Source organism: Pogoniulus pusillus, chromosome 19 (genome assembly GCF_015220805.1).
Source record: "Pogoniulus pusillus isolate bPogPus1 chromosome 19, bPogPus1.pri, whole genome shotgun sequence".
In the NCBI taxonomy this organism is placed as follows: domain Eukaryota; kingdom Metazoa; phylum Chordata; class Aves; order Piciformes; family Lybiidae; genus Pogoniulus; species Pogoniulus pusillus.
The window spans coordinates 13,976,139-13,990,936 of NC_087282.1; the positions used below are offsets into that span (position 1 = coordinate 13,976,139).

The 14,798-nt window shown below is 43.4% G+C and overlaps 1 protein-coding gene across 5 annotated transcripts in view; it reads left to right on the plus strand.

Moving 5' to 3' along the window:
- Nucleotides 1-14,798, plus strand: part of AMOT (angiomotin) — a 61,527-nt gene that overhangs the window by 27,730 nt on the left and 18,999 nt on the right. For all 5 annotated transcript variants that reach the window (XM_064159392.1, XM_064159390.1, XM_064159389.1 and 2 more), the window contains 4 exons: nt 1,043-1,961; nt 9,058-9,514; nt 11,319-11,463; nt 13,257-13,349. In XM_064159392.1, the coding sequence (XP_064015462.1) occupies nt 1,090-1,961; nt 9,058-9,514; nt 11,319-11,463; nt 13,257-13,349 (1,567 nt within the window). In that variant the 5' untranslated portion in view covers nt 1,043-1,089. The remainder of the gene's footprint in view (nt 1-1,042; nt 1,962-9,057; nt 9,515-11,318; nt 11,464-13,256; nt 13,350-14,798) is intronic.

A 14,798-nucleotide genomic window follows, 5' to 3' on the forward strand; every position in this document is an offset into this window, starting at 1 on the left:
ACCTGGATCTTTGGGACATTGTTCAGTGGCTGTGGTGGTGTTGGCTTGGTAGTTGGACTTGATGATCTTAGAAGTCTTTTCCAACTGAAATAATTCTATGATTCTATAAAACTTACTCTCAAAAATAGCTGTGCTTTTAGTTAAACATCTCACAGGTATTGTTAATTTGGGATATTTCAACTCCTGCAAGGCCAGTGGGCTTGAGTTTCCATGACAAATTCTCGACTACTGGAAAATTGCACTGCTGGCCACTGGCTTAATCTGTGTGCTTGACATTGGCTCTTTGTGTTTCTCCCATTGGTACACAGTGTTTTTCCCTGCTATTCAGAGGTATTTTTCTGTTCCTTATGTCAGACAACTCTCTCCTCCTCTTCCATTTGCATGCATTCAGCTGATGATTTTTAGGTGTGTGAGAATTTGCTTGCCTTTGTACAGCAGGAAGCTGCAGAGCCCTCACCAGTCTGTATAGAGTTTTCTGCAGCTGGGAGACTCAGATGCTGATCTCACTCTGTCTCTAAAAAAACTGCTGGCTAACAAGGTATTCGTTAATTGTTTTAAACTAAGAGATTTCTTTACATCCTTTGACCCGTTTGCCGAGTCTCTTTTTTTTCCTTCTCTTAAAACTGGCAAGTTGCTGATTTCACCGTTTAATCCTTGTCTGCCTGCAAATATGGGAAGTGTATTTCACTGCTGATAGCCCTCAGTGTAAAGCAAACAGGTCTTAGGCATTTTAACTGGCATCCTGTGAGTTATGCCTCCTTTCTGCCTGAAAGCAGCCTTGCTGTCTGAGAGATTGGCATGCATCCCCACAGCCTGCATTTGATTGATATTCCTATAAACTTGCAAGTCACCTTTCATCACCTTTCCAGGCATTGCCCCCTGGCATGCAAGTCCTTCTTAGGTCAAGAGCCTTAATGACCCTCATTGTTATGGGAACCTTTGGTAATCTAACCTGCTTTTTTTCCAGTATTTCAAGCCATTGCTCTTAAATGTCTCTTGCTTGATCCACTCAGGCGCTAATAACCATGTCTCCTTTCCTTAGGTCAAGGGCAGCTTTTACATTCCACCCAAAAGGCACCACAGTTTGAGATGAGGAATTCAGAAGAGCAAGCAGCTACGACAGTTTTACAACGCCTGCTGCAGGAGCAGCTCAGATACGGAAACCCAAATGACAACCGTAACCTTCTTGCCTTACACCAGCAAGCCACAGGAAATGCCCCCTCTTTCAACAGCACCGGGAGTCCAGCATCTCAGAACGAAGGGCTGAGCTCCCAGGACCACCAGCTTGTGACTCATGCTGCCCGTCAGGAGCCCCAGGGCCAGGAGATACAGGTGGACAACAGCATCATGGAGAAGCAGCTCTCCCCGCGACTTCAGAACAGCGAGGATCTCCCGACCTATGAAGAAGCCAAAGTCCAGTCACAGTATTTCAGGGGCCAGCCACATGCTAGTGTTGGGGCAGCATTTTATGTAACGGGGGTCACCAACCAAAAAATGAGGACTGAAGGGCGGCCCACGGTTCAGCGGGTGAGCCCAGGGAAGGTCCATCAGGATGAAGGACTTAAGGACCTCAAGCAAGGGCACGTCCGCTCCTTGAGCGAGAGGCTGATGCAGCTGTCCTTGGCCACCAGTGGGGTCAAGGCCCACGCGCCTGTCACGAGCGCACCGCTCTCCCCCCTCTCTCCGCTCTCTCCCCAGCAGTCCAGTGATCCTTACAAAAATTCTGGCTCCAGTGAGTTCTACAAGAACTCAGTGCAGGCCCCTTCCCAGACCAACATGAAAGGAATGGAGCAGCGGGGTCCTCCTCCAGAATATCCTTACAAAAATGTGTCCACCCCATCTGTGAACTGCAAACCTCAGGACTCGGGACATTTCTATAGTGATCACCGCATGAGCCAGCAGGGAAGATCTGATGGGCCTATGATGAGGTATCAACATCCCCCTGAGTATGGGTCGGTCAGGTAAGCAAGATCTTAGAACTCCATGAGGAAAACCAGCATAGAACTCAGTCCTTCGCCCTCGCTCCTGAGGCAGGTTTTCTTTTGGCAAAGCTCTCATCTTTGTTGTCATAGATGAATGTGAGATGACATACTGAGTTCAGCTACAAATTGTGTCTGGAAGGGCACAGTCCTTGCTGTGTTCTGTTTCAGTAGCTTACCTAGAAGGATGTGAAAAAAAAACCACCAACAACTGCCACAAACAATGACAACAAAAAAAAGCCAAGCCGAAATGAGACAGCTTTGTGGTGCTGACAAGTTTAATGCTGAAGCTCTAGAGCCTCAGAAGGTTTGTTGCAAAAGCCAGAGTTATGGTGTGATTCATTGGAGAACCTTGCAGTTACTTTCTGCAAGGCTTAAGCTGCTCTCTAATTATGTCTGCCCAGACAAAAGATTTCTTTCAGGTTTAAACTGCATCTAGATACTATATAGGAAAGGAGAAAGTGAGATGTGCAAAAAGGAGAAAGCAATGATGGCACAGGTAACAAAAGTCACCTGAGTTTCCTTTAGAGTTCTTCAGGTGTTATTTTTAGTGGACCCAAGTGTAGGAATGGAAAGTGGAGCTTGCTTTGTGCCTCAACCCAGTCTTGGGTTTGCTGATTTCCTTTGATCATTTGAAATCTCAGCCTATTCTGGCTTCCTTTAGATAAGTAGCTAGATTTGGCTTGAGCCAAATTCTGGTGTCTCTGTGAGTAGAGATGAAGTTTTATTCAGGTGGACTGAAAATAGAGCAGGCTTTGCTATACCTGTTTCCTTTCTATCTCTCTCCAAGACCAGGTGGGATTTGGTGTAATGATTTTGGTTTCATTTTGAAGCTCAAGAGGGTAATACAGTGGAGCAACTGGAGAAAGACTGTGCGAGGTCTCTCTGCATTTGTGCTTGTACATGTTGTGTTGTGTTTTGAGGGGAGCACGATAAAGAAATGCAGTCTGTATTTGGGATTAGAGTCTGTGGTGAAGGGAATGTGAAGCTGCTCAAAACCTTCCTAGTCCTAAGGGGAGCTATTTTCAGAGTTTGTCCACCATTGTTTGTGATCTGAAATGACTTCAGCAGCATACAAGCCTGATGAAAAGGCCCTTTGATCTGGCTAAATAAATAATAAAGAGGCCAGGAAAAGGGGAAGTAAAGGGTTTAGGAGGGGTAACGATTGTAGAAGCTCATTGCAAATGATTCCGAAGATTCAAAGGTCTCAAATCTCTGCACAGGGGAAAGGTAAAGAGATCCTGTACAGTTCTGCAGCATCAGAAATGCTCACAATATTACATATAGTGAGTCTGGAATGTAGCCTGCTCGCTGTTCAAGGAGAGGTTTTTGAAAACACGCCAACAGTCAGCTCCTCTAGACAGGGTGATTTTTGTCTGTATTGGATGGATCCTGGCTGCTTTGAAAGAACATGGTGGGGGGGGGAAGGGGGGAGGAGGGGAAAGTTTCAGCTGGCAAAGTTTCCAGTAGGGGAAGCAACTGAAATTTGTCTTCAAAGCATTGGGAATCTAATGAGGTTACTTTTTAACCTAAATAGCTGCACAGAGAAGAGGTTTCCTTTGCAAGCAAATGCTGCAGCAGTAGAACAATTGCAAGACTAATCCATAAATTACAGAGCAGCGTAGCAAGGGAAGGGAGCAAGTCCTCTATTCCCCTCCCTCTCCCATACACTCTAAGAGAAACTGTCATTTAGACAAGAAACCTTCTGTGTTACTAAAGGTGCAGCTGGGTAATAGTGTGAGGATTTTAAAGACAACTTCGCGTAGTGTGTTTGTCTCGCACCAGGCAGTGCTAACGAGTGTCTTTGCAGCCTGGCTGGAGTGATAAAGTGTTTGCAGAGCCTCCAGCTTTCCTGTGCAGCAGCTCTGTGTTCATCTGGGTTAATTTGGATTGGTAAATGTGTGCATTTTTTGAACTGTGCGTCAAGGAAACAAAGCCCCTTCTTTCTGCTGCTGAAGCCACACCCTTTTCTGCGGGTTTTTCCCCTCATTGTTCAGGGGAATTTGAGGGTGACCTAACGATGCGGTTAAATAAAACTCGTTGAGCAAGATAAACATTGGGGAATTCACAGCATTCTCATGCTTCACCCTCCCCAGTCTGGGAAAGGAATGGGGCTGTGTGGTAAGTTTGAACCAGTCTGCAAACAGTTTGCCTCACCTGCTCTTGGGCGGTGTAAGGTTGGGAACAGGTATATGTTCCTAATGATGTTGGTTTAATGTAAATGCTGGGCATGCCCGAGGCATCTGAGCTGTTGTTTGGAAATATAAAGAAGGTTCAGAAGGAGGATGGCGACATGTGAAGCTCCAAAATCCTCTTCTCTTCCTTAATAACTACACTTCAGCATTGGCAATGAAAACAAACCTTCAGGTCTAAGTGGAGAAGATGGATGCCTTGAGTTCAGCATCCCGTGGGGTTGGAAGGTCTCCTGTGTCAGAGCAGTGAGAGATGAGGGGAAAAAGGGCTCCTGTTGGTGTAGTTTTGGACGCAGAGGAAGCTTGCTGTCCCTCTGATTCAAGCGCCGTCCCCTGTCTGCAGCCCAAATGGCTGAGCTCCTGCTGTGGTGGTTAATCCTATTGACTTCATAGAAACTTTTGGAGAAGGATTCTGCAGAACTTGTCCCATAATTAGTAAATCACTTATGTGCACTGCGTTCCCCTGAGCAGCATCAAAGTGAGGGATAATCAGGTATGACTAGGAAGCAGAACAAAAATGCCTGGGTTTGATTTCAGTGGTCTAATCGAGCGGAGTCTGCTCCCTCCTGCAGTCAGCATTTCCTGGTTTTGTGCAGGAGGGCTGGGGAAGAGACGGGGAACTGTAGCTTCTTGAACATGAGAGAGGCAGTAGAATCTGGGAAGGCAGGAAAAGTGTTAACGAGCCAGAGACCTTTCCTGATCTCATCATTATTCTAACCACCCCCAATCCCCTCCCCGCGTTGTTGCTCTGCTCACTGATCTTCTGCGTGACTTGATGTTTGCGATCCCGGCAGCCTCAGGACTCCTGATGGTGAGGTTTGCTTGCAGAACTGCCCTTTCTCCATATCTCTGTCTTCATGACTTAAAAGCCCATGTAGGTGCAAGACCATAAATCCAGGTTTGTACTTGGCCTGCATAGTGCATTTCTCCAGTATACACCAAGGAAGCAGAGATCCACGTATGATAGTCTTCAAAATGAAGTGGCCCTTAAAGTTGTCCTTTAAGACTTAAGCACTTGTGGAAATTTCTGCTCTGAGCTTTCTTCCTTCATTTGGGGGTTTTGGGTCCTTTATGACTGCAGCAAACGGAAGGAGATTGCGTAATTCTGTTTTCCATGTATTTTGAGAGCCCTGCTGCTTCGTTTTTGCATGAAGTGGATAGTTTGAATGTAATTTTGATTATTGTAGCAGGGTTACTCAAAAACTGATCTCTCATGGAGGGAAGTTTAGATGTAATTTTGATTACTACCGCAGGGTCACCTGAGGATTGATCTCCCATGGAGAAAAGTTTCTATTACTATTCTATCAGCAATTCAGTTAGGTGACCCCAATAATGATTTATACCTTAATAATTTGCACTCTGGATTGAAAGTCTTGAAAAATCTTGATACAGGCCAGGAGGGCAAACAGCATCCTGGCCTGGATCAGTAGTAGTGTGACAAGAAGGACCATGAAGTGTGGTGATTGTCCCTCTGTACTCAGCACTGGTGAGATCACATCTTCAGTACTAGGTTCAATTTTGGGGCCTCTGTTACAAGAAAGATACTTTGATGTTGGCGTGAGCTTGCCAGCAAAGAAGCTGGCAAAGGGTCTAGAGAACAGGTCTTGTGAGGAGTGACTGAAAGAACTGAAATTGTTTAGTCTGGAGAAAAGGAAACTCTAGGAAGACTTTTTACCTGAAAGGACATTGGAGTGAGGTGGGTGTTGGTCTTTTCTCCTTAGTAACAAACAACAGGGCAAGAAGAAACAGCCTCAAGTTGCACCCAGCTGAGGTTGGATATTAGAAGGATTTTTTTCATTGAAAGGGTGAAACACTGGAATCATAGGCTCCCTAGGGAAGTGGTTGAATCCCCCACCCCTGGAGGTGTTTAACACATGTAGGGATGTGGTGCTGAGGGATGTGGGTTAGCGCAAGACTTGGTAGAGTTAGATAATAATGGAAGTTAATGATCTTAAAGGCCTTTTCCAACCAAAGCAATTCTATAATTCTCAAAGTTCAGTTTGGCACATTTATTTATGAATCAGTCCCAAATTAGTTTACCAGAGAAATAATTTCCACGGTTCTTCTGTTAAACTGTGGGATCTCTGAGACAGGTATTTTAAATCCATGAAATACATCTAAATATTTTATAAGACAAAGTAGTGGAGCTGCTGAAAAGTTCTTTGAATGTGTATGTAGAAGCTTGTCTATAAGATCTTAAAAGGTCTGGTTATCACTGTGAGGTTACTGAGATTTGAAATCCTGTTTCTTTACAATTGGATGTGTTACCCCACTTGTGTTACCTTGTTTTGCCAGGAATGTAACCCCCTTTGTGACATATTGGAAGTTCTAGTGCTGTTGGTCTTACAACTGAACTAGAAGCGCCCAGCTCTCACGTTTCAGTTTGAACCCGCAAGATTGGTATCATTTCAAGAAGATGAGAGGCTTCAGATGTGAATGCCAAGATGCTGGAAATCTTGGAAATGTGTCTTGTTCAAAAATACCCAGCCATGATTTCTTAGAGTTGCTCTTTATAAAGTAGTCAGTACAAAGACTGTCACTTCAGAATTCAGCTGCTGCTGTTTTCCTTTGGCCATCTTTGTGTTCATTAGTGCTCAGGTCCTGCAGAAATTATGAGGTTCTGTCTGTGTTTCTCTGCTGGCAGAATAATGAGGTGTTTTTAGGCAAGTAGCTCAAATTGACATCTGAATAGTCCTCATTAACCTTATATTATTAACACACCGATATCAGCAGAGTCAGTCTTCCAGAGCAGCTATTTCAGGTTGTTTTCAGGCTGGAAGAAATTATTTTGTAGGTTTGAAATTGGGAAGGTGTTTTTTTGCGTCCATGTGGCAGATGGAGCAATGTATCTCTTGATCAAACTTCTGCAAGTCATCACAGTTTAAATGTCACAGCAAGGTTATTCCCTAGCTGATAGTAAAATTAAAGCAGAGGAGTGGAGTGATAGGGAAACATCAGCTCAGGTTGATGAGTGATTTCTGAAGATGCAAAGTTTTAACTCTGCACATAAGTGGGTGAACTGGGAAAGGAGCTGGAAACCACCTGTGACAAACCAGGTCACCTTGAGCATGGTATGTGATGGCTTTGCCTCATTCTTCATTGTGAGAACTGGCAACTAAAGGTAGTGAAATAAATGGAATGGTGAGCAGAGCTGACCTCCCAGGAGAGGAAGAACCAAATTGCTGCTACTAAATGGAACATTCCTGAGGAAATTAACTGCATGTCTGTCTTCTGCCTGAGCCGAGCTCTGAGATCCTCATGCTGCAGATGAGCATTTTCGGGGGGAACACAGCTCCTGAAATGATGTTACTGGCAGGGATCACAGTCACCTGAGTGTGAGAAAGAGAGAAACAGTGACTAGAGCAATAATTATTTGTTTTTCCCCAAGGAACAATGGCTAGATTTGTGTCCCCATTAGGAATTTGAGCATTAGGTTGCAGGTTTATCTGCACCTTCTATGTGAGAAAGCAAGGAAAATGAAATGTAAGATGCATGAGATTGAAACAGCAAACCCTGGGCTGAGAATTGAATGTGAATTCCTACATGTGCTGCCAGCCAGATGTGAGTAATACAGACGTTTCCTCTTTGGACTCGTATGAAGAGTGGATGCGTTCTTTCTGCAGAGAACAGGAAGGATGATGCTGAGTGTTTGCATATCGGCTGAGAAGCCCATTATGTAACCCTTTAGTTCCTAGTTCAGCTTCATGCTTGCTGTTTTCAGTTGACATGCCACTAATGCTCCTGGTGTGGTGGGACAACTATGCTGTGGACAGTCTTCTACACCCAGTACCCTTGCTGCACTCCACAAAGCCAGCGTTCAGGGTCCTTCCTGTGAAGACAGACATTCAGGTATTCTGTAGCAGCTGAAGTGGTGGAAGGTATTCTGGCTAGGTGGAGCAACATCATGTGCTTTTCCAAGTGCAAGGTTGAACTGAATCCCAACAGCTGGGAAATTTTTTCAGAACAGGAGTTTTTCAGAACATACTGAGCTGCCAAACTGGGTCTGCACCAGGCTGTGCTCTGCATTTAGGAAGATACTGGCTACAGTATGGAGAAAGAGTGACTTCAGCTGTTAGAATAAAGAACATAGAGAGAAGTTAAAGGTTGGATATCTTTGGAGGAGGAAGCAAATCCTGTCTTCTGAGGTCATCCAAGAACAATAAATCCACACGATCTTCTAAGAGAGGTTTTTTACTTGTCTAATGCAGCAGAAATTGAACTGGGGATCTCCAGTGCCTGGGAAATGTGAACTGATGTAGCTTAAAGTTAGTTCTGTGGTAGCCTCAAGCATGCTGTAGATTGCTAAGTCTGTCTTTGATATCCTGTAGAGGTTATTGTTAGGAGCAGACCTTCTGCACAGGACTGAGAATGGTTCTGTGTCAAAAGGCTGCTTTTCTCATTCTTAGGCTAGTTTTCAGATCCTTTTAAGTGTCTCATTTGACCAGGCTGCAGCTTCTTGGTTGATATTCATAGAAAGCTGAAATCCTTGTTTTCTCTCTGGGAGATGGCATATTTCAGAACAGAACAAAAAAGCTCATTCCTAACAGTGCTCAGTTTAGCCATTTTATCCACAAAGTATGGAGAAAAGTTCTAAAAATAACTTTGGTTTAGTAGTTGTTGATGGAGGTTCTCTTACTGTTTCTGTGTGAAATAAACTCAAGAGGAAAGACCTTCATGTTCTTAGACTGTATTTTCTGAGAATGTTTTGACTTTGTAGCTTTTCTTTTCTAAACAAACTTATAAAAATGAGAAAGACCTCACATATGAGTCTTATGAGTGGGAAGATTTGTGCATAGGAACTATGCAGGTCATCCTGTGCCTTGTAACTCGATGTGTGCACAATCTGCTGCATGACTTTGATGGTACTTCTGCTCTCTGTTTTCCAGACAGAACCCAGATGTGCAGCTACAGTTACAACAGAGACCACCTCACCACCACAGCCCAACTTCTTCCTTGACATCCCTGGGATCTTTGACTTTGCTTCAGTCTCCACCACCATCCAGGCTGTCCCCTTCCCAGCACCAGCAGCCTCTAACTCCAAGCCAGGGAGATCCTGGCCTTCTGCCACGGACCCAGCAGCCATTCTTGTCCAATCAAGTCCATCAGGGAGATTTGTACCGACTATGCCAGCCCTTCCTAGGCCCGCAGCAGCAGCAGCAAGGCGATTCCTATTCAGTAATGTCCCGGGCTCAGCAGATACCTTCTCCATATCAGCAGATGCAAGTAGATCCTTTTGCCATAGTTTCCAGGGCCCAGCAGATGGTGGAAATCCTGTCAGAAGAGAATCGGTCTTTACGGCAGGAGCTGGATGGTTGCTATGAGAAAGTAGCTCGGCTGCAGAAGGTGGGTAGGTTTGCATGTCAGGCACTCTCCTGTGTTTTAACATGGTTCATAATTGAATCATCCAATCGCAACTGTTATGTTCCTTGCCTAAGGGACTGATTATCTGCTTCAAAATGCTTGGTCTGTAGCCTGTCCCTCTGGGCAGCAGCCTGACTTTGTCAGAAGATAAAATCAAAGCCTTCAGCTTTGTTCTAACAGCTTATTGACCATGCTCAAAAGAGCATCCTCATCAGCTGTCTAGAAGAGGCTGGGTTCTTGGCTTGCTTGGTTAAGTTAAAACTAATGTTCTTATGTCCAGGATAGCAGCAGGTTTAATTTTCCTGTCAATTTAAAAGGCTTTAGAGACTGCAGGAAGGCTCTATTTGAAGTGACACAAGACCATAGTCACTTAAGGAGGCAACAGGGGACATTGCTACTGGCAGAATAGTGTGCAGAACAAGTACTGGTGCTATGGCTACATCAGATGTTTGGATTGTAGAACTGAAACTAACACTTCTTTTGTCACCTTCCCAGTACCACATAACCTCCATAAAAACTTCATATCTCATTTTGGACCAAGCTATTTGCCACCTTTTGGCTTTGTGAATAAGTAGAGTAAGTGATACTTAAAACCAAAGTATTCTGTTAAGACCCATCATTAGGATGCACGTGTAGAGGCATTTTCACTCCAGCCTCATAGGAATAACTTCTTGCCGGCCTGTGTTTTCAAGCTGTGCAGCAGGTCAGCTTTGCTGTTGCCTTGCAGCTGTGAAAAGGCTGATGTGCCTTGCGATTTAGGACTTTGTGGGCCTTGCTGTGCCCTTTGCACTGAGCAGTCTCCAGGGCCTTAAAAATGTGTGGCTGCTTGAAATGCTTGTTTGAGTCCAGGTGACCAGTGTGGCTTTCCACACATGTTATTCCCTGTGTTACCAGTTTCTAGGGACATATGTTGGTTTCGTTGTTGTTTTTTTTTTTTTTCTTTCTTTCCTTTTTTTCTTTTTTTTTTTTTTTTTTTGTTTGTTTGTTTTGTTTTGTTTTGTTTTTTTAAGGTTTCTGGCAAGGAAATGCTTTAGAGAAATATTTGACAGCTTCCTGAGAATGAAAGAAGAATAAAAATGCACTTCCCTCCACCCTCCTGTTGATTTCTTGCTCTAGACAGTGCTGTTCCATGAATCCATACTTCCATGCCTAGTAAGGAGGGTTAGAATTGAACTGCTCTGAGTGGTCAGAGAATCTCTACACTGAAGACTACAGGAAGGATTAAACATGCTTTGCTGCAAATGTTTCCTTCTGTTCACTTCATAAATTGTACCTTTAAAAGCACAATTTTTAAGTTATAGAAGTGTAAACACGTAACGTCAGGAGGTATTGTTGTGAATTTGAGGCCATAACACTTAGAGATCTGCAAGTTCATCAGTAAAGCAGGATGCACCACTAACATTTTTTTCTCAGTTTTGTCTGCCTTTCTGTTTATTTTACTTACTCGACTTGATATCACATGAGCTATTTACATAGGGCTCTTTTTTTGCCTGAACTAACAGTAGTGGCCAAGCTGCCCTAGTCTGAGAAAAGACAGAATACATTTGCACTTTTTCAGTTTTGCTGCATTTATGCTTTGATTTTATTGGAACAGCTAGAGTCTAGGAGAGACATTGATATTCTTTATACAGAAGGATCCATCACAGATCTGTGATGGTTGTTTCACTTAATGTATAGGTTTCTTTCCATGAAGAAGACTAGGGAGAAAGTAATCTCCTTTCTGAAACTGAATGAGAAGAATTACTAGTAATAAAATAGTAAGTGCTTGTTTTTGCTTCCACTGCAGCTGGAAACTGAAATTCAGCAAGTTTCAGAGGCATACAAAAACCTGGAGAAATCATCCTCTAAGCGGGATGCCCTGGAAAAGGCTATGAGAAACAAGCTGGAAGGAGAAATCCGTAGGCTTCACGATTTCAACAGGGATCTACGAGGTGAATGAAGTAAAATTTCCTTATATTGATGATATTTTAAAATTTCTTTTTATTGTTATATGTTCTTGGCAGTTCAGCATTTTGCTGCAGAATTCCCTGTGCCTGCTGGGAATTTTCAGTATATTCTGATATATTCAGTAGTCTCAGATTTTAAGCTCTTGCTGGCAGTATGGAAAAGGCAGGTTTAGGAGAATGCTGCTGTCTCACATTTCCAGCCTGTTTCTCATTGGGAAGAAACATCTGATAAGCCAAATACCATAAACCAAATGCAAGCCTGGAATTCTCCCTTGTCTTATATCCTAGAGACAATTTGTACAATTTGTTGAGTTTATACAAATGGAAAGACGTTTTGCTGACTGCATAATCCCACACCAGGCATGTTCACTTTATTTCCTGTCCAGTGACCCTTTTCCACTGACACACAAACTGCAGACTCCCTGTTCTTCCTGAAGGTCTTGTCAGTCCTTATCAGTTTAGGCATCTGGTTTTTTAGATCTCCCTTCCTTTTCCAAAGTGAGATGTTATTAATGTCTGGCTCTTGCTAAGAGGCTGAGGCAATGTGACGGCTAGCAGTGAAGAGTGATGTTGAATGGTATTTGACCTCAACAGAGGTAAAAGTTTACGTGTTAATTTGAGAGGCAAAAAACATCTGCAATGTGAGGTGTTTAAAGGTGCACAATCAGTCTTTTAAACTGTAAACTTATTTTTTTAATGAAAGACTTCTGTCTGTCCTTCGTGGACAGGAGTGCTGAGGGAACTGGAGTTGTTCAGCCTGGAGGAAAGGAGGCTTGAGGGGGAGACCTTCTGGCTCTCTACACCTCCCTGAAAGGAGGTTGGAGCCAGGTATGGATCAATCTCTTCTCCATAGTAATAAGTGATAGGATGAGACGAAATAGCCTCAAGTTGTGCCAGGGGAGGTTTAGGTTGGATGTTAGAAGAAACTTCTTCACTAAAATGGTTCTCAAGGAACAGGCCGCCCATGGAGGTGTCTGAATCCCCATCCCTGGAGGTGTTTAACAGATGCAGAGCTGTGGTGCTGAGTGACATGTTTTAGGACCAGACTTGGTAGAGTTGGGTAATGATTGGACTTGATGATCTTAAAGGTCTTTTCCAACCACAGTGATTCATCAATTCTATGTTTCTGTGTCATCTGCTCTTGCTGCCCCATGTCACTTACTCAGGCTGTGCTCCCAGAATTGTTTTGCTTTCAAGAAGGGAGGCTATATGGTGCCCGGCATTGTTGAGAGTGCACAAAGGCCTGCATTAAATAATGTTATTCATAATAAAGCACAGCATAAACGTTTAATTCTTATTTTTGTAGACATATAAATTCCTAGTAGCCTGCAGCAGCACAACTGTTGAGCTGTACTTAGGGTTTTACACTTTTCCTTAAAGTCAGGTAATCAGACAATAGCGATTTAATCTTTCAACTATTAGAATTCAGTGGACAATTATAAGGAGATCTTTTAATTGCATGGTGAAATTTATCTGGACGGTAAAAATAAGGCATCTTAGAATTTATGAAATTTAATAAATAAACTTTCTGTATGTTAGAATTGTTTCAAGTCATTTCTTTGGAGCTTTCTTTAACCTCTTTTGTCACATGGAGAATATTTTCTCAAGGACGTTAACTAGAAACGTGTCAGAAGTGAGTGTCAGTTTCTGACAGGCATTTTACTTTTGGCTGTGTGGAATTAGGGGATCCATTCCCTTTGCTTGCATTAGAATTGTCACTTAATGCCTGAAAGTTTGTAATTATTATTAAAGTTCCTTTTGTTGAAAAAATATTACAGAACGCATGGAGACAGCCAACAAGCAGCTTGCTGAGAAGGAATTTGAAGGCTCTGAAGACAATCGGAAAACTATCTCTCAGCTCTTTGCACAAAGTGAGTTACACGGTCATTATGGGTCAGTAGATGTTAGGAACAAATTCTTTACTATGAGAGTAGTGAAGCTCTGGATCAGGTTACCCAGGGAGATGGTTGAGGCCTCTTCCCTGGAGACATTCAAGGTGAGGCTTGACAGGGCCCTGGGTGACCTGGTCTAGTGGGGAGCATCCCTGCTGAATGCAGGGGGGCTGGAATAGATGACTTCTAGAGGTTCCTTCTGGCATGGACTGTTCTACAATTCTATGAAATGCTCTGGTCACCCTGGGAAGGATAACACTGCAGCAGATTACCATAGGTCAGACTTGTTAGGTTTCTATTGGGATAGAAATCGGGGCAGTGACAGTCCGAAAGTGACTGCAGAGAATGGAGCAGGGATTGAAGTGTGTAGTGTCCTTCTGATGGCATTTATTAGGGATTTTGGAACAAGTGGAGTTTGCAGTTAAACTATGAAATTAGTATTTACCCCAAAACCTGCAGGATATTTTGTCCACCTGTTTTGTCCCCTGAAAGCTTTGGCGCTAAACCTGTCCAGACTGACAAAAGTCCTAGCATGAGTTAAGGCCAGTAGGACTGGAACCTGGTAGGTTTTCTGTCTCTTTACTCTTTAATTTGCCACTGCCCTATCTAGTTTGACAAAAATAAAGGGAATGAATGCTGCCTGCAGTGTGCTGGGCTGGATAAGGGTCATGACTTCTGTCCACAACAGTGGATTTCTCACAAGGCAAACCAAAATGATGGATGTGAAGCGGTATTTTTCCTTTGTACTGAAATGTCTTAAGGCTGACAGCAGCAGGTCAACTTTTTTCTCATCTCACAGTGTACTCCACCCTTCTGACAATGCTCACTTTTCTCCAGTTATATAAAAAGGTAATGTCATAAAACTGAAAAATAGGGATTTTCAGTGGTGTAACACACACTGCTTCCACTCTGACAAAGGCTGCTGTCCCTCTCTTGCATTGTCCTTAGTGTGTTTCTTGTGGCTTACATTGCAAGCAGATGGCTGACAGGGCGTGAATTCAAAACTCCTGCAAAGTCTGTGAGTTTAGTCTTGTATCCAAACTGGATGGACTTTGAAGTTTGTAGGTGTGGAAGTCAAAACTGTGAAGCCCCACAATCAATTTCTCCTTTTGGATGGATATGGAAACCATAATCCTACATGTCATCAGCCTCAGCATTTCTAGGGGTGCTGGAGGCACTTGTCAAGTGAAGCAGTACTCCTTTGGGGAAAAATCTGGAACTAAACCCCCAGAAGCCTTGCTGTTGGCACTCAGATTAAGAACATGGAATGCTGGCAGTGACCTACATACCTGCTGGCATAATGCCACTCCATCTCATCTCTGCCCATTTTCTGTATTATATTTTAGTGCATTGGCACTCTCAGCAGCTTATTTCCTGGGTGGAGAACTACCGAGATGGGAGAGATGGGGAAGAATAGACAGAAGGTGA